This window comes from Emydura macquarii, unplaced genomic scaffold, assembly GCF_026122565.2.
Source record: "Emydura macquarii macquarii isolate MOO-44397 ecotype Brisbane River unplaced genomic scaffold, CSIRO-AGI_Emac_v2 contig_2734, whole genome shotgun sequence".
NCBI lineage: Eukaryota > Metazoa > Chordata > Testudines > Chelidae > Emydura > Emydura macquarii.
The window spans coordinates 4,500,818-4,520,763 of NW_027132871.1; the positions used below are offsets into that span (position 1 = coordinate 4,500,818).

A 19,946-nucleotide genomic window follows, 5' to 3' on the forward strand; every position below is an offset into this window, starting at 1 on the left:
AATCAAGAAAAATGAGATGGATGAGAATAAACTACAGACTCAGTTCATTATTATATAATGTATATCCTTGCTACTCTCTAGACCTCAGAGCCTCGCAATAGTATTTCTAAATTTACAAGCACAGATTACTTAAAAACAAACAAAATCCTTTACTGTGTCTCTGATGAGAAATCTCTGAACCACCCAGATGTTGCTTCAGAATTTAGAGTTAGGCAGCTTATGGGAAGGTTAACAGGCCTGTTTTAATGTAACCAGTTCTAAAATGAACCCCAGGTCATGTAATAAAATATTAAAATTTCCTGAACAGAGGTGAAGTGATGCAATATTGCAAATTTGTATGTGTTGCCTCCATCATTTACTAAAGCTGGCATGCAGTATACCACAGTAATTTTCTACTCATTTTGCATCACACAGGAAGGAAAAAGCTAATGAGGAGCTTTGGCACTAATGGTAACCATTCCAAAGGGAAGCAACTGATACAAAATGGCAGCGCCTGCCAATTTTGAGGAAACAAATGTCGCTAATTTACTGGTTGGGAAAGTGGTCTTTTCTAATGACAGAATGGGAAAAGACAGCTATATAATTTCATCACTATTCAGATACTATTTTTGGTGTGGATTCTGAAGTATAAATCTTTTTTCCTTTGGATTTAAAGTAACATTTAATCAATATCCCCATGTTGATGTTCCCTTCAACAACAGTACTGTTCTCATAAAGAAATTTCCCCATTACATTTACTTGAATTTGATTAGCATGCAATTAGAAATTAAACAGAATCTATATTCTGATATAATATTCACGGCTTGGCTCAACAACTCTAATTTTCGTATACAGTTTTATTTGAAATATTGACTCCTGCCCATATTCCAGTTTAAAACACTACTTTGATCTATTTTATCTTTAGTGTTAAAACACTTTTGAAGTTTTTTTTCCACTGGCACAAGGTTGTTATATTTTCAAATGAGACGACCCCCCCCCCCATTCGCTACAACTATAAAAGCAAATCCTTTCTTGGTTTTACAGTAAGCTTCTTTGGCAGGGCTGGATAGAAGCAAATTTCACAGAGCTAATGCTAAGCAGTTGTTATACCTGATCTGCAGTATACGAGGTCATGCATACCTCCCCCTTCTTCCCCCCCCTGCAATACTATGTGGTTATATCCTTTTTTATACGTATCCTTCTCCAGGCAGACAGCTTACCTATCATTGACTGCAGACATTTGCCTACCAGTCAGAAAGCAAGATTTCAAAATTTCCTCCGTCTGTGTTGCAAACTGAGACTATGCATCACTTTCAAAAGATATGAATGTGTCTGACCCAAGAATGACCTTGGGTTAGATATGTTATGGATATGCTCTACTGTGGTGGTGCACAGAACTGTTTCTGCCATGATGTAGTGATTGTACACCTTGTCTGCTCATTCCAGATGTCCCCATTGGAATGATGATAAGCTCTTTAAGTGGAGTGTTGTACATATTGCTAATACAGTCCTTTGTGAAACTCATCAAAGAAAAGGCAACTTCTAACAAAGTCTCAGAGGCAGGCATATGTGGAGGGCAGTGATACGATTCAATCTTATGGAAAGCACTATGAAAAGATTAAATTCAACAACACTTAAAGGATTGTTTACAGTAGCCTGGCCAAGACACTATCTAAGGAATCAATATGATCAGAAAGTACTAGTTTCATATTCAACATGGAGGATGGATCAGCTTCTCAACTGCCCTTCTCTGAGAGTGGCAGAGGGACCTCCCTCAGATTTAGACCCAATTTACCTCAATCCTAATTAGTCTGTTTTCTCTATTATTATTGTAAATTGCTGACAACAGGGGAGTTTGATGGGGGTCATGCCTTCCACTACTGATAATGGGACTTACATGTCATACATCCCAAAGAATCAGGGAAAGAGTATAAACTACAATATGATGGTTTTATGTAGCATAAAGGTATCCCAAAGATGTTTACAATGACCAGTTAAATACTATTTATCTATCTGTTTCATTCGGCCACCCATCACTATAGTATCTGAATGCTTCCACTTAAAATCAATAGCAATAGTAAAGTTCCTAAATGGACTCCATAGAGACTTTAATATTTCTTCCTTTTTGTGGTAAATCTCTGCTTTAATATTTCATTTTTATTTGTTGGTTGAGTTGTTTGTTACAGTTTTTTTTTTTTTTTTAATTTTTCAGGATTGTGGTGTCACTGTTGTGGGTATCTTTCTTGCTATGGTAGAAAGGATTTTTTAAAAGGAAGGTTACACAGCATTTCTTAAAGACGGTCAGACTCTGGAGTCATCCAATCTCCTGTAGAAGTTTTATTCCTCAGTCAGATCCCCTTGACTGAGAACACTCTGCCTCCAGCTCTCATGCACTTCATCCTATGCTTTGTGAACTGAATCACCCCAGAGAATCACAGTTACTACAGAAGTTCATAAACTGAAATTCAGAACTGACTCTTTTATAAAAGTGTCAGGCAACTTACTTTCAACATTGATGGCTGCCAGATTTGAACAGACGGACCCTCCATTTAACCTATCAGCCAAAGGATGTATACAATCAGAGCTTGAAATTTTCCCTCACACCAGCTAGCCCAAGGAATAAGCCTACTAACCCAAATGAAAAAGTACACAGAACACACTGTCCTCTAAGAGTCAGGCCTCTGAAGTTTAAAACAACTGTATATGATATTTATTGCCAATCAACTTTCTTTTTCATAAACGTGTAAAAACATACTCTAACTTAATCCAGCTCCTGAGTTTTGTTATGCTTTCTTTTATCTCTGTGGCTTCACTCCACTTTTTTTCCTATTATACATCATGTTGCATCTTTGTGTGTTGTTCCCTCTTTTCCTTCTCTCTTCCTCCACCCTATTACAATCTTCATTTTTCTTTTCCTAGTGTCTTCTGTTCTCTAACTTCTTTCCCTCCTCTTTCTGTCCTGCACTTTTTATAATTTATTCTCCTCATGCACCACCCAATAGGCACTCCCCCACACACTTATATGCACATATCCACTCATAGGCTCACCTCTTCCTACCTTCGCCAACCCTGCAGGTAAGAGAGTCCCCAATACTGGACTACTCTGTTCCCTCTTTAATCCCACTCCACTACTGTCCTTAAAAAAAAAAGCAGTATAGAGGAGCAACCACTGGGATTATTTTGCTTCCACCCACAGGGAAGAAGACAAAAATGCCAAATACTCTGTACCCTGTCCCAGTCAACCCATCAACCTGTTCCAACATTCCACTTACCCAAGCAACCAAGAGAGTGGGTTTTTCAAGCCCTGCATATAATACAACCCTTAATTGTCGAGGTTACCTGTCCTCCAAATGCTTTTGGAGGGGCCTTAATATATGTTTTCACATCTATTCATACTCCCACAGTATATATGTAAGGAAATTTCCCTTCAGTAATACACAATTTCACCAACATTTGTTGTAAATACAGTGACATCATTTTCCACTTTCTTTGCTATGAGAAGGCAAGAATGCCACATTATCAAGTGACTGTACTACCGGCAGTAAGTCACAGGGCTCGTGGTTTATTTTATAGGACAAAGGCAGAGGACACATCAACTACCTGACAAGGTCGATGACTCTCTCCCTTGGAGCAGTACTGACTGGCTCATCATTAATCATTATGATCTGATCTCCTGGTATAAGTTTTCCTTCAGAGGGGCCACCTGGAGACAAATGAGAAATAAGCACAGGTTTAGTAAACCATTGTAAACACATGGATAGTCTCCTCTATTGTGCAGGTATTAGGCACAGTTCTGCTTGGAGTTTTAAAGTACTTTGCTGGTAATATGTCCTCACCAGGAAGCTAACAATCTAAATGTTCATACTAGAGTGCCTGATGTTAGGCTCCTGAAACTGTATTTAAGCACCAAAGCCTGATTTTCACAGACAAGTTAATGGGAGCTGCAGGTGTTCAGCACCATTGGAAATCAGGCCACTTTTATTTAGGTGCCTATGTGGAATTACAATAGAAATCTAACTTTAGGCACAAATATATCAAAGTTTTGGCCAAGAGCTTTGGTTTCCAACTCTACTGAAATATAAGGTTAAGATTGTTTGGTGGTACATTGTCGCCTTGCAGAGGGTTGAAATGAGCAAAACTAAAACTTCTGTACAACAGCAAATTCCTTTTTGTCCTTTAATAGTGTTGGCTGGAATCCTGTGGGTGAATGTGAATGGGTTGTCAAAAGAGGTGAAGAGCTTGTATGTTTTCAGCAATTGTGGGGTTGGCAGAGCAAAGGTATGTGTATTACCGGGGCATATAGAGGCATTGCTGAAAGAGGGCATGTTTATACTTAAACGGGCAACTTTAACTGTGCATTACCATATTTCCCCATGTATAAGACGCACCCTTTTTCGAAAATTTTGGGGTCTAAAAACTGGGTGCGTCTTATACAGTGGTTGTAGATTTTTTTACTTGCATTTATCATGAATAAAACTTGAGTTCAATAACTTTATGTAATACACTTTTTTTTTCAAATTTCGGACCCCAAAATTAAGGTGCGTCTTATACATGGGGAAATACGGTACCTGGTTTTCAGAAGATTGACTCAATATTCTGCAAGGAGATGACACACCATCAAGCAATCTTAACTTTGCATTAACATAATTATTTGCCATTGAATTTCCTAAATTTTGAACAGGAAAAGATATGCTGTTACGAATTAATAGTCATTTAGGCAGTTGTACATATCATGTCCCACAATTGGCATACTGAGCCAGCCAATGGTGGCCCTCTCTCTCCGCCCCATCAGGTGGGTCTTCCCAGCCATGCCCCTGGCCCATTCAGTACATTCTTCCCCTCCAACTTCACCCCTCCCCACCGCAATCAGAGAACGCATCTCCCTGGTATACAAACGTTTCTGTTGCCGTTACTTCCCCCCTCCTATAACCTGACTTACATGCAGTGCCTGGAAGGAAGGACAACTATGTTACAGTGGAATAACGTTGGAGTGCTGGAAGGTTGGGGTGAGTGTGGTTGGGGCACAATGGCAGAGCTGTGGGATACAGGGGGGAGGGGGGGTTGCGGTTCATTTGCAGAAGGCAAATGAATGGCAAATGGGGCTCAGGGTGTGTAATATAGAGGCCAACTGGTGCCAGCTGGCAAAATGTTCTCTCTTCTTTACAAGCAACTCCTGTCCCAGATCTGACTAACTCATTACATCTAATATACCGCTTTCATGGTATGTATCCATAAAGGGTAGCATATGAGGTCTCTACTAAAAGCTTGTAACTAGGTCTGTTTAACTGTGTCAGTCAGGGGTGTGAAAAATTCACATCCTGAGTGGTGGTGTTAAACTGATCTAAATCCCTGGGTAGACTGCACTAGTCAAGGGAAGAATCCTTCCATCGACCTAGTTGCCGCCTCTTGGGGAGGTGGAGTACTTATGCTGATGGAAGAATCCCTCCCATTGCTGTAAGTAGTGTCCACTTTGAAGCACTACAGTGGCACAGCTATGTTGCTGTAGTGTTTTAAGTGTAAACAAGTCTGAGTCACCAGAGAACGTGTCTCAGTGATGGCCCATTCCAGTAGAAGGGAGTACTCACCCTTCCCTGGCTAGCCGATTATATAATGTATTGCTCAATTGTTCACCTTTGCAACAACACAGAAAAATCAATGAGAAACCATCAGACAAACTATAAACACCAACACCACGTGGAAGCGAAAAGGAATGATAGGACAGTGAGGGGATGGCTGTGTCTGTGAATAAAGACTGACTCAGTGTATCACAGCGTGGAGAGAGACACTCCGGATCCATTCACTGAGGAGGTACCTTGATGAACTGGGTGTTTCATGGAAGACTAGATCCTAGTTCCTCAGGACTAGCAAATACAGCAAAAATCTGAACTTTGGGATAAGAATCTGTTTTACTAGATAGGAAAGGTAAGGGCCCAGTTCACATTTTATGATTTCATTTTATATGGAACCATTTGTTTCCATCACTTACACTTGTTTCTGTTTGAATCTCTAGTTTCTTCTACATACATTTCCATTTGTTCTGTTATAATTGAACTCGAGTGCTGTGTGTGATACAGGAGCAGTAGTCTAAGGTAAAGCAGGTAAACTGGGGCACTGTTCCTTTGGGAATGGAGGATCCGGGATTTCCGTGGGTATCCAATGATTAGGGGCTGAATAACACAGAGAGACACTTTGAAAGGACTTGGAGCCACCTATTGTCAACTTGCAGGGCAAACACAGGGCTGGCATAGGCCAGAGGAGATTGCTTGAGTGGCCAACAGGCTGGTTGTGTTTGGGAGCTAATACAGGCAAGACTCCCTTGTGCTGGAGGCAGGTGGCCACAAACGTACAGCCCTGGGTGCCCCAAGATGCATCACAGAGGGGTTGGGGAGCACTGTCAGAGCTGTGGAGTTGGGGTTCTGGCAGGCTGGGTTGCACTGTGGCTTAGAGTCCAGTGTGGGACTAGTGTAAAGCCCTGCAGTGGGATTGGGATCCCGCAGGTCCTGCAGGACCTGCTGCCATAATAGCGGGAGTGGACATTGCGGGATGGGATGGGAGCGGGATTTAAAATAGTCCCGCGTAGGGCTCTAATGTGGAGTTCATGGGAGCTGGGGTGCACTGGCAGAATTGAGGCTGCAGGGTGGTTGGGATGAGGGTGTTGAGTTGCACAGGCAGAGCTGGGCGGCGGGGAGGAGGTTGGAGTGCACATTCCCCCCAAATAAAATTGCTAGCCATGACCTCACAAATTGTAGCAACCCTCCAGTCACTCCGTCCAGAAATTTTTTTTGTCTGAGGTGGGGGCTGGTGATTAAATTTTCCTTAGTTATGTTAATTGAAGGGCGAGTTCACAGCAATCAAGAGGTCTGTGATTCATGCATTTGTTAATACTTCTCAGTTTAACAGTACAAGGCAGCAGAAGGAAACAGGTTTTGGGGAGGGCGAGGGCTGTAACTCAAGAAACCTCTTGGACAAATTTGGATCACCAATGTTCCCCCAGCCCCCCGTGAGGCACACCAAATTTCAAAGCAACTAATTAACCATTAGGATTTTAAAGCACTTACAAGAGTCTAGTTTTAAAGCATATAGAATGTTGGGAAAGAAACCCTCTAGTCATTGTTCAATACTAGTGCATGCACAGTGTAAAATGTATATTTTCATAAATACTATTCTCAGTCTGAGTCTCCCAAAGATTTAGTGGGTGCCATGCAGTACCTTGGGCAAAACTCAACAGACTGAGGCCATTTTGACCTGCATCACCCAATAGTTTGATCTCTACTTCTGGGCACCTGCCCCCCCCCCCGGAAACTTTTTAAAAAATGTCGGGGGAGGCAGGGGAGCTTATATCTTTGGAACATATGTCTCAAATGACTGGGGTTAACCCTACTGTCCTAAGAGGCAGAGCAAGTTTCTCTTAGAGGACTTAGAAAGGTCAACCTTTACACAGATGTGATGATGCAAGCTTAACTATAGTGGCGCTCCTGTGCCACTATAATAACAACTTTCCTGTCTGTAAGCACGCAAAATTTTTTTTGCTTCCCATAACAAGATCATGGAAAAGGAGCACAATAGCACAGCCTCAAATGAAAGATTATATCTTGTTCTAACATCTTGTCTTTAAACTTTGTAATGATGGTATAAAACATTATTACCACCCTGAAGATGAAATCTTAAAACAAATTCTTACTGCCTGACACAATTCATTCAAATAACAAGGTGAAGCTGTGCTTCCATCTGTTTGGTTTGTAGGCTTTATTTTACTTTCAAATCCACTAGAAAAGGAGTTTCACGATGTACAAATGCACACCAGTTCCACTGTATTTGTCCCCATTCCTACTTTGGTGATTGAATGCAAATGTGTTTCCCCAACTGGCTTTAATAGGAGAATTATACTAAGTAAAGCTAATTTGAGAAAAAAGAACTGTCTGAGATGCATCAGGACTTCAGGGGGACCAGATTCTAACTGCATAATTTGCTTTATTTGCAAGCAATACAAACACTATTTACACACACATCTGGGCAAATCACATTTAGATTTTGCTTGGCAATTTTGCTTGTCCTTTGTTCTCTACCCTGGCTTCCAATAGAATATGGAAAGTTCAAGATCTTGGTCTTGGTCTTCAAGGCAATCAATGGCCTGGGCCCAGCATGTCCACAAGTTTGCCTAAAGCTTTAGGATGAAGACCATGATCAATTACTCCATTCCTCAGGCACAATGGAACTTTCTATCACAAGGGGAAAACTCATCTATGTAGGGGACAGAGCATTCTCAGTGGCAGCCTGAGCCTATGGAACAAACTCTCCCAAGAACTAATGGCTATCACAAACCTCACCACCTTCCCCTCCAAGTGCATCTTTGATCTTGCTTTCTCTAATATAAACACAGTGCAGAGTGTCCATAAAGAAAACAAAAAACCGCAGCAACAACAAAATCCCTACCAAAATAAAATACTACGCAGTACACTACACACTCAGGGTACGTCTACACTGCTGGCAGCAAAGTCGCTGCCATCAGATCGACCTCTCCGGACCAACTGAGTGGTCAGTGAAGACCCGCTCAGTCGATCCAGAAGTCGATGCAGTAAAACCACCCCCTCAAGTGGCGTAGCGCTGAGTTGACAGGAACACGGTTCCTGTCAGCACAGTGCAGTGAAGACACCGCGCAGAAGGGAAGCACAGCAGCCAACTAACAATTTTATGGGTTTGGAAAGAGTGCAGTGGGAAACAATAGTCCAAAGTCCAAGCCCTTATAGAATCACAGGGTTAGAAAGGACACAAGGACCATCTAGTCTAATCCCTGCCAAGATGCAGGATTTGTGGTGTGTAAACCACCCAAGACAGATGACTATCCAGCCTCCTTTTGAAAACCTCCAGTGAAGAAACTTACACAACTTCCTGAGGCAGTCTGTTCCATTGTCATACTATTCTTACAATTAGGAAGTTTTTCCTGAGATTCAATCTAAATCGTCTATGCTGTACTTTGAACCCATTGCCTTTTGTCCTGCCCTCTGTGGCAAAAAAGAACAACTTTTCTCCATTTTTTTAGTGGGACACTTAAGTATCTGAAGACTACTACCATATTCCACCTTAATCTCCTCTTTTCCAGACTAAACACACCCAGTTCCTTCAGCCTTTGTTCATATGGCTTTAAATTCCATCCCATTGATCTTCTTTGTCACTTGCCTCTGGATCCTTTCCAGTTTCTCTACATCCTTTCTATACATTGGTGACCAAAATTGGACACAGTACTCGCACTGAGGACTAACCAGTGCCGAGTAGAGCGGTACTATCACCTTCCATGACTTGCATGCTATGCCTCTGTTAATACAACCTAAAATTGCATTTGCTTTTTTTGCAACAGCATTGCATTGCTTACTCGTGATGAAGTTGTGATCCACCACAATTCCCAGATCCTTCTTAGCAATGTTGCTGCCAAGCCAGTTATCCCCAATTCTGTATTTGTGCATTTGGTTTTTCTTCCCCAAGTGTAGCACCTTACATTTTTCTTAGTTGAATTTCATTTTGTCGTCTATAGCCAAGTTCTCCAATTTATCAAGATCCCTCTGAATTTTAGCTCTATCCTCCAAAATACTTTCAATCTTCCCCCCCCCCCTCCGTCCGCAGCTTTGTGTCATCCACCAGCTTGATCAGTATGCTCTCCATTCCTACCTCGAAGTCATTAATAAAGATGTTAAACAACACCAGACCCAGAACAGATCCCTGTGGAACCCCAACTGAGACTTCCCTCCAAAACAACATCATTCCATCATTACAGAGGCATGTCAGTATATCAGAATGTAGGGTATGTCTACACTGCAGTTAGACTCCTGCAGTTGGCCTGTGCCAGCTGACTCAGGTTTGTGGGGCTCAGGATAGCAGGGCTTTTTAATTGTGGGGTAGACATTTGGGATCGGGCTGCAGCCCAAGCTCTGGGATGTTCCCACTTCACAGGGTCCTAGAGCCCGAGCTCCAGCCTGGGCCCACATGTCTACATTGCAATTAAACAACCCCATAGCCTGGGCCCCTTAACCCCAAGTCAACTGGCATGGGCCAGCCACAGGTTTTTAATTGAAGTGTAGACATAACCTCAGAATCCTATCTAGCATTCATTATTTGTAAGGCTGCTGAAACACATTAATAGTATTCACATGTGTGACTGTATTTGATCCCCGTGGGCCTCAGTCAGTGTAAATACAAGTTCAAAATTATAAAATGTAATTTAATTTTAAAAAGGTTTAATTTAAACCTTTTAGCAGACAACATTAAAAGCCAATGCAGTCTTGCTGGAAATCTGAGCACATTCATCTCACTGCCGGCAATACAGCCAACACAGACAGGAAGTGAATAAGTCACAACGCACTGCTTTTGGGCCCAGTTAAGGGGAAAAATCATACCTGGAGTTACTGAGCGTACAACAACTGGTTTTTCACTGCCAGCCACAAAACCAAATCCCAGCACAGGATCTCTCCTCATTTCCACTTTCCGAGGGACTGGAGGGGTGATTTGGCAGCTCTCTAGTCGAGTGTCTTCAAATGAGGCCGATTGTGTCATGTGACTGTAAGGAAAAATGAATGGGGAAAAAAAAAGGAAAGAATCATTAAAATGTGTTTTTATGGTACCCATGCAAGCCCAGCACTTTAGGCTACAGGATAAGAGGAATATTTGAGACATTCTCTCTGAAAGAACCAAAGTCTCATCTATCTTATTTAATGTTTTAAAATCTTTTTAATTAGGTTTTCTTACACAGAGGATGATAATATCTCAGTTTACAGAGCTCAATCACTAACCAATGCTTATACCTGCACACAACTTCCACATTTGACAGTATACATTTGACCTCCACTAAAAATATGAGAAAAATCAAAGTGTTTTTGAGTTTTGAATTTTTCCTCCTCCATTTGTCAGGGAGGAGAGGAAAATAAAGCAACCTTGTATTTACTTAAATCATTACAATTACATTCCAGGCAATGAAGTACGCAATTCTCTGATTAACGTGAGAGAGGAGAGGGCAAACCCAGTCAACCTGCAGTCTTAAGTATAATACATTCAGCACAGTTTGCATACACTTGAGCAGTCTCAAGAAGACTGGAAACATATGCAACACTCAGTGGTATACTTAGAACACTAGAACATTTGTTTTTGGATCAACGAAGCAAGAAGATTAATACAGGGGAGAAAGAAAGGAATGAAAAAAAAGAGAAGAGAAGAAAAGAAAATATCAACAACCGGTGATAGCTCTGTCTTCTTATTACAGAATTAGGTAAAATCAACACTCAAAAAGGTGACTCTCCGTTTATTCTGGAAGAATGTCACACTCAAACTCTGTGCATAAGAAATGGTTGAAATCTATTCATTTAAGATATCAGATTATATCCCAGAAAACAGAAGTTATCATCTCTGGCAGAAGATCATGCTGTTAAGCACCTCTTTTGAGTAGAAAAGTTTACGGAACAAAAAAGTCATCCAGTGTGACATGTTGTCAGTTTGAGAGTCAGTCTCTTTAGGATTATATGGACTGTAATACTATAAGACTCAAACACTACCTCCCTCTGTATCATAAAAAAACGTTCATAACAAATGAGAATCGGATGGGGTTTCATTCAGGTTGAGGGGGTCTACCTCATCTTCCCTCTCTTTCCATCTTCAAGAATTGAGGTTTTCATATTCCCCCAAGAATATCCCAGGAAAAGTATGTGTAGTTGTTAATCATATAATATGTAGAGAAGCTGTGTGCAGTAATCATCCTTCCATGTCTAAAACCTCTTCAAGTTGGTGGTTTCCCCACTCTACTCCTAGCAGACTTACACATTCCCACTGGTTCTGGTACAAACTGTCCCTATCCCTGGAGTTAGCTTTTATTGTTAACTTAAAAAGCAACAACAAAACAAGCCTCAGTACAAGTTTTCTCCTGAGCTTAGATTTTTCTAGAGCTTTTCCCTGCAGGACCTCTCTGTCTATGCTCACAGGTTCCCTTGGTCAATCCCTTTTATACTCATGGTTGGAGCTAATAGGCCCTACTCTGAGTCAGAGTGAGTAACTCTGAAACAGCTTTGTATCTCTGTGCAGGATCCTAATATCTGCATTAGGATGAATCAGCAAATAAGAACCTGCTGTCCTGTCCCAGCCTACTCTATTACTACAGATGTATTTTCTCCTAGTTTATATAACAAGGCTCACATATGACAAAAATGAAGACCTTAGACATTTTGAATATTATCTCTTTATTTCTAAATTGGCCTGTCTTACTTAATATTTTTCAGTGACCTAGAAGAAAACATAAAATCATCACTGATAAAGTTGGCAGATGACACAAAAACTGGGGGAGTGGTAAATAATGGAGCAAAAATGTCACTGATTTGGAGCTATCAGTGTCACTTGGTACGCTGGGTGAAAGCAAACAATGTGTATTTTAATATGGCTAAATGTAAATGTATACATCTAGGGTATAGACAAAATGGGGGACTGTATCCTGGGAAACAGTGACTCTGAGAAAGATTTGGTGGTGGGTGGTTGATAAACAGCTGAACATGAGCTCCTAGTGCAATGCTGTGGCCAAAAGAGCTAATGCAAATCTTGGATGCATAAACCGAGGAATCTTGAGTAGCAATAGAGTGGCTATTTTACCTCCGAATCTGACACTAGTGCAACCAGTTCTGGATTAGTGTGTCCAGTTCTGGTGCCCACAATTCAAGAAGGGTGTTGATAAATAGGAGAGGGTTCAGAAAAGAGCCAGGAGAATGATTAAAGGATTAGAAAATATGGCTTACAGTGATAAGGAGCTCAATATATTTGGCTTAATGAAGAAAAGGCTAAGGGGTGACTTGATTACAGTCAGTAAGTACTGACATGGGGAACAAATATTTGATAATGGGTTTTTCAGTATAGCAGAGAAAGGTGTAACATGAGCCAATGCCTGGAAAGTGAGCTAGACAAATTCAGATTGGAAATAAGGCATATTTTAACAGTGAGGGTAATTAACAGTTGGAACAATTTACAAAGGGTCATGGTGGATCATCCATCATTGGCAATTTGTAAATCACAACTAGATGTTTTTCTAAAAGATAAGCTCTAGGAATTATTTTGAAGAAGTTCTATGACCTGTGTTATACAGGAAGTCAGACTTGATGATTACAGTGGCCCCTTTTGGCCTGAGAATCTATGACTATGAATGAATTCAGCCTGTGAATTCCATCTTTTCCTATACATCAGGCAATATTAGTAACAAATGGCCCACACTCTGTCAACTACTTCCACCCTCAAGAATCTTGCAGCATTTTTCTATTAATATTGGGTCAATTTTATAAGATGGTTAATCAAAATAGATGTCAGATTTTCTATAGGGTTTGAAATACAGTGCTTATCATGTCAGTACCTTCAGGTCCTCCAGAATCAATTCCAGCTATGGATTTGGGTTTCCAAAGCTCTTGTCTTTAATCAAGACCCCTTTTTAGAGGATATTGACATTTCAGAAACTTGCCTATTAGACATTTTGAACTTCACTTGGATAGTGAATAGTGATCATGAGGTTTCACACATTTTCTATTTGTTTTTCTGTATCTCTCATTTGAAATCCCTACAGCTCCCTTAACCTCTAAAGTATGGTAAAGTCCTATGCCTAATCATTTTCTCCTGGTGACTGTATCCATCATTTCTGTAACAGGTTCTTTGTCATTTGAGGCTGCCATCAACAAAGTGAAGTGTTTACAAAAGGGTGAATAAGCGAGTGATTTGGAAGCAAGTGCCTGAGCCTTGGAAAAATACTAGCCTTTCGGGATTGCCGTCTTTTTCTGCCTTTGTATATTTTAGGTCCCCAGATAGTCTAGCATTTAGTCTGGATTGAATAAGAAGAAAATGGTGTCAACTGTAGCATCCCAGATAAATTCCTACAACAGAAATGGGAGTTGTTCAAAGGAGCAGCTGTGCTGGTGATGCCTGGCTCCATCCTTTGCATCATTTTATCTTAAGAACCCTCAGTGGCAGCACAGTATCTATTATCCAAAGCCTAAAACAGAATATCAGCAGGGAGCAGTCAATCATGATGTTGAGAAGTGCAGCCTATTTTAGTGACCTTTTAAAGGCTATCCACCTACCAAAATATAATCTAAGACAGGGGTGTCAATCTCATTTGCTATGGTGGGCCAGATTTGAATTAAATATACTTCAAGTGGGCCATACATACCATAAATCAAAATACTAGGCACAACCATTTTTTATGTAGTATTACATTTTATTTGCTAGATATCCGCGATATAAAAACTGCAGTAAATTCACTTCTACAACTACTACTATTTTACGATTAAGAGAATCGATCAATGATTAAGAATTATAGTGCTGCGTGATTCCCCAAGACCACACTGTCCTTCTCCCGCCTTTTGGAGCGCTGTGTCTCGTGCACACAGTGCCCCACGCGCTGCCGCCAGAGTACACGGATCTCGTGGCAGCGCATGACGTCGCGAGATCTCATGGCGTTGTACCCTCTGGTGGCAGCGCGCGCTGCCGCGAGATCTCGCGACCTTGTACTCTCTGGCGGCAGCGCGCACTGCTGCGAGATCTCGCAGCGTTGTGCTCTCTGGCGGTAGCGCGCTACGCTGCGAGATCTCACGGCAGCGCGTGACGCCGCCAGGGGCAGGACCAAAACGGTTGGTGGGCCATATCCGGCCCGCGGGCCAGATGTTTGACACCCCTGATCTAAGAAGTCACCATCATTTACACTTCCACAAATGGTTGTTCAGAACACTCCTGTGTTATTCAATATATAGGAACCTATCCGGAAGGATTACAGGTGAACATCAAGATGAATATGTATGACTCTAACACAGGGTGGCACTGGCCCTTTAAGGAGGAAGAGGCCAGTGCACCTATGATTTGTCAGCTACTTCCGAACTGGTTTTTAAGAGAGGGCACCTGGAGTGCGGGGGGAAAAGGGAGGGGAGGAGTGTCCCTGAAGGAAGTCAGGAAAGAGCACTTGAGAGCTACTAGAGATGAGGAGACTGTGGGAGGTCCCTGCAGTAGGTTCCTAGGGGAGAAGGCTCAAGGCAGGGCAGCAGAATTAATTTTCTGAGAATTTTCAAGTAAATCTAGTAATGTAGGGGTTAAAATTAATTTCAAAATGGCCCTTTAATAAATTTAGTATCCGGTTTCAGACCCTTTTTGTCCCAAATGGTCTAAATAACAGAATAACATTTCCCATTTCCTTTAAACTCACTGAAATGTTGTGCTGAGACTACATTAGACTCTTATTTATTTAAGTTAATTTCTCTCATTATTCTTCGTACTGAAAGTTCCTCCCTTCAGCAGGTGCTGAACCATAATGCTCTCCTACAGAGAATTCCATGAAGAACTGCCTTCTTTTCAAAATGGTTAGACTCTTCCATTGTTTTCCATGGGACTGAATTCCCAAACTGCCCTTCTCAGAATAGCAATTTATTTCGTCCCGTTTTCAATGGGAGTGAGAGTGTTCATCTCTGTTTCCTGCCTCTTCCCTGCCTTCATTCTCATTAGGAAAAAATGGGAGTTCACAGCCATTTGGAAAGAGGGCAATTCTTTGGAGGTTCTCTGAAGATTTCATGCATCAGTCTCTGCTGAGAGATAAACTTGCAGTGAGAGAAAAACAACAGGATTAATTGTCATTTTTGCTAGTATTTAACTCTTTCACCAGATCTACTCATCAGAAAAGAGAATAGGGGTGTGACGGGGTGTATTTCCCACGCGGGCCTCCGAGAGAGTAAATTGCTAATTAAGCAGCAACTAAGGGAGAGATGTAGGCTACAAAGAGGCTGCTAATTAGAAACAGGCTCAGCTGGGCAGAAACAGGAGGGGCCCATATGAAGTAGCAAAGGTAGGGTGACCATATTTCCTGAAGGAAAAACAGAACACCACGCCTGATCCCTGCCCTCCTCCTGCCCCGGCTCACAATGCAGCTTGCCCTCCCTTAGGTTCTTCTATCCCCAGCTGATGATCAGTTGGCAAGAGCAAATGGGACAAATGCCCAATTTTGCCAAAAAAAAGTCAGGATGGGTGGGACAGGGCTTAAAAAAAGGGACTGTCCCAGCCAAAATGGGATAAATGGTCATCCTAAGCAAAAGAGGAATTATAGGGAAGAAGTCCACAGTCACTCGGTGAGAGGAGGAAGACTGGGCTGGCAAAATCAAAGAGAGAGGGGAGCCAGTTACATAGGAAGAAGCCCAGGGAAATAGCAGCAAGGACCAGGATAATACATGCCTTGGCTGCATGTTATAGGGTCTCTGGGCTGGAACCCAGTGTAGAGGGCAAGCGTGGGTTCTCCTGCCAGTCACTGTGCAGTGGCACAGGGCATTGGAGATGTCAGCTGGGCAGCAAGTCCAGAAGGACTGTGATTTCCCTGGAAGGGGAGGACCTTAGTGACCTGACCAGAGGGCCAAGCCATGAACCAGAAGCTGCTGCTCCGAAAGCAAAAGAGGCTGCAGACTGAGAGAAGACAGGTAGAGAGACTGCTGAGGAGAGCACAGCATCTGGCAAAGCTAAACCCCAGGATGGCCAGAAGGAGGTGCCACAAGTGGTGAGAGAACCCCATCACAGGGAGGAACAAGGAAAGGAGAGAGAGAGGGTTTGTGTGCACACCTGCACACAGAGGAATGTGTGGGTTTAAAAGGAAGATGGAAACCGATGTGTGTGGATGTGCACAGGGGAATGTAGAGAGCTGTGACGGGAAGGGGGAAATTGGAAGAGGGAGGGAGAACCTGGGATGTACTTCAGCTGCTTTGCATTGGTCTAATGAGGCAAAAAAACTGCAAACCCAGTTTAACTGGCCAGTATACGCTAGTTGATTTGCGTTGCTTCAAAGAGGCATAAAATAGACAGAGCATATTGGAGTGTCCGGCCAGAAATGTTTAATTTTTTTAAAAATGATATCTGCAGCTCATTAGACATTTTACATAGTAACATTCTCTTTGAGGTCCATGAGTGAAATTTTTAATTTTAAACCACAAAAATACCCAAAGAAATTCCCAGATAAAAACAAAATTAAAATGGAGTCCACATTGAGACTATGTATCAGTAATTTAGGGTAAAACACATTACAGGGATATTGTAATTATCATGCACACTATTAAGGAAATGCATAGTTAAAACACACCAACAACTTTACTTATGTCCAGCAATGACACCCAGAGAGAAAAAGTTTTTAAAGTGTCTTGACAATAAATTTAATATAACCTATGACTACAGTTACTAAAATACATTAATCATAATCATATGGTTATTGCAAGGTGTTACTACAGCTCAGAGCTAAGGTTGTTTGTGTACCTTATCTGTGCCTTTTCACACTTTAATATGTTTGGATTTCTTCTAAGTTTAACCTGAAAACTGAATTTCATGGGTTTATAATGCTTTGTTTGGGATAATTACAACATCCCTGTAATGTATTTTAGGCTAAGAGTTACTGATCCGTGCTCTTAGTTTCAACTCATTATTAATAGTTTTTGCCTTGGAATATGGCAGATGCAGTCCTTTTCAATAACAAAAAGGAGATTCTACAGAAATGTAAGATCTTTTGGATTATAGAGTGAGTGGCAACTGGATTGGAATAGAGATAGCAACTCCTTCTGATGGAAAATCCTACCCTTGTTACATCAGTATCCACATTGCTCAGCAGTGACTGTAGAAACCTCATTTTTATTAATTAAAAGATCAAGGCTATGTATTGTTGATTAAGGCTGTAATTTTTTCATTGACGTTCAGAGGGAGTTGGGTACCTTAATCCATTAGATTATTTGGAAAATTTTAGGCTGAATGAATTATATCTAAATCAGAGGTTGAAGCGGAGTCAGTATTTTGAGGGTGTCTGACTGCTGTAAAAAAAAAAAAAAGAGTGGTCTGTAAGAAAAAGAGGTGCATTGATCATACCCTCATATTTTTCAAACAAAACTTAGATCATTTTCTGAAGCTCAGCTAAATTATATTTTCTTTCTTTTTAATTTTTTAAAAACTTTTTGTGAATTTACCCCTTATGAAAGCTGCCAGATGGATAGTCATGAAGAGCAATGCTCTAAGGTTTTATTCACAGTTAAGGTATGTCTACACTGCATTCAAAGATGTGACTGCAGCAGGTGTACACATACCTGAGCTAATTTTGATCTATATACGATTGCAGTGTAGATGTAGTCCTAGATACGCTACAGGTTGTAGCACTGCAAGCAGCTACACAATGCTCCTCAAATGTACTTCAATAAACACCCGTACAGGGCAAATGTCCAAAGGACAGAAGCAACATTACCAACTCCAACATTCAAAAATAGTGAGTCAGGCCCTCTAAAATCCTGAGATTGGCTTAAAAAATTCTGAGATTTTTTTTCACAATAATAAGCTTAGGGTACATTTTATTTGCTTTCTGTATTTTGAGCCTTTACGGTGCGCTCCGGTCACATTTTCAAGTTTTACTTTGCTGAGTGCCAGATTTTTTTTTTTTTAGATGACGAACATAATTCCTAATCTCTAGGAGCTGCGTCTTTAAGTAAAACTTCCAGATACTTGATATCCTGAGACTTGGGATAAAATTGTGAGAGATGGAAATAGTGAGCAGGTTGCCTATATGCCCATTCAGTCCTTGGCTTCTCTGCTGAGACTGCCACAGCAATGACGACAGTTAAAGCCACTTATGGTGGCTGAGAGCTGGAATAAGACTATCAAACTCATTTCACAAAGACTACCTAAAAAACTAGATGTTAATAACTTGTGGGCATTACCAACCTGGTCTATTTTGAACTAGTAACTTTGAGGTGAGACACTATATCCCTTTTCCCAGTCCCCTGTATCCTCACATATGCTTTTTCTCCAAGTTAATTTATACTCTCAGATTCCATGAAGGAGTTAATGTTTAGACTCCTATAAAAACACAATCCTGTATTACCACTGTTGCAGTGAATCATGATGCCTGACAAAAGTTGACTAATTGTGGGTGGGTGGGTCAATACCACAGACAAGAGATAATTGGAAGAACTGTCCTAGAAAGACAAAAAAAAAACAAAACAAAAAACCATCATTTTTCTGTCAGTGTCAATTCTATTTTTTTCATAAGCTTCTTCAGTGGTTAAATCCTCTAAAGTAAGGTCATTTTATAACACCCTAGAACATGTCAATATAAGCCATCTGGATGAGCATATGGTGAAAATGTAATTAGAAAGAAAAAAGGATTTGCTGGTTTCAGAAGCAGTTGTCGGCAGCTTTTTCATAAAATTGGATACAGGGAAATCTGACATGCACAAACATTTCCCAAACTCTGTCTCCTCCTCCACCACTTCCCATGCGATGTGTACCCCAGAGCGAGATAAAATGAAACAAAATCCTAACAAACAGAACCAGCACGACTACCAACCTGATAGGGGGATAAAAAGGAATGTTTTACCCTCCTCTTCAGGCAGGTATTGGGAGAGATACTCTGCTACTGAAAATATATTTTATAATGATGTTGATGGCAGGATATTAAATATATTACAGCTGCTTTACAAAGGTAAGCAGTTATACAAACTGTTAGACTCAAATCATGGAAGGATTTGGAAATACACCCTACTTCAAGTACATCCACAGATTAGCAGCTGTTTGCTTGAATTTTGTTTCGTGTCTATATGTTGTCAACAAGCTTGGCCTTCAGAGGTGTTTATTTTTTTCTCTCAATATACTCACAAACATTTTTAGGCCTTTGTGTATTTAAAATTTGGGACTGGCTCACTGGTTTAGGGCACCAGGGGGCACAAGCCACATAATGGAAGTGACATAGTACTTCTCAGTGGCAAAGAGGAACGGAGGAGAAAGGGACAAACAGCGATGGGCAGGTGGGGAGAGACCCTCCAAGGAAGGAAGGAGCTATGTATAGTAGGAGAAGCGGTAACAGAGAACAGGAAGTGATGCCGTCTCAATCTGCTTAAGGTAGGGAGGAGGGAAGAACTGATCCCTCCATGGAGAAATGCTATGGAACTTTGAACCATCCCACTGAACTT

The 19,946-nt window shown here is 41.2% G+C and overlaps 1 protein-coding gene across 1 annotated transcript in view; it reads right to left on the bottom strand.

Moving 5' to 3' along the window:
• The window catches only part of FRMPD4 (FERM and PDZ domain containing 4), a 156,233-nt gene that overhangs the window by 76,119 nt on the left and 60,168 nt on the right, over nucleotides 1-19,946 (bottom strand). Inside the window, exons 2-3 of the mRNA XM_067566137.1 lie at nucleotides 10,368-10,528; nucleotides 3,580-3,682 (exon numbers count right to left, since the gene is read on the bottom strand). Of these exons, the coding sequence (XP_067422238.1) occupies nucleotides 3,580-3,682; nucleotides 10,368-10,528 (264 nt within the window). The remainder of the gene's footprint in view (nucleotides 1-3,579; nucleotides 3,683-10,367; nucleotides 10,529-19,946) is intronic.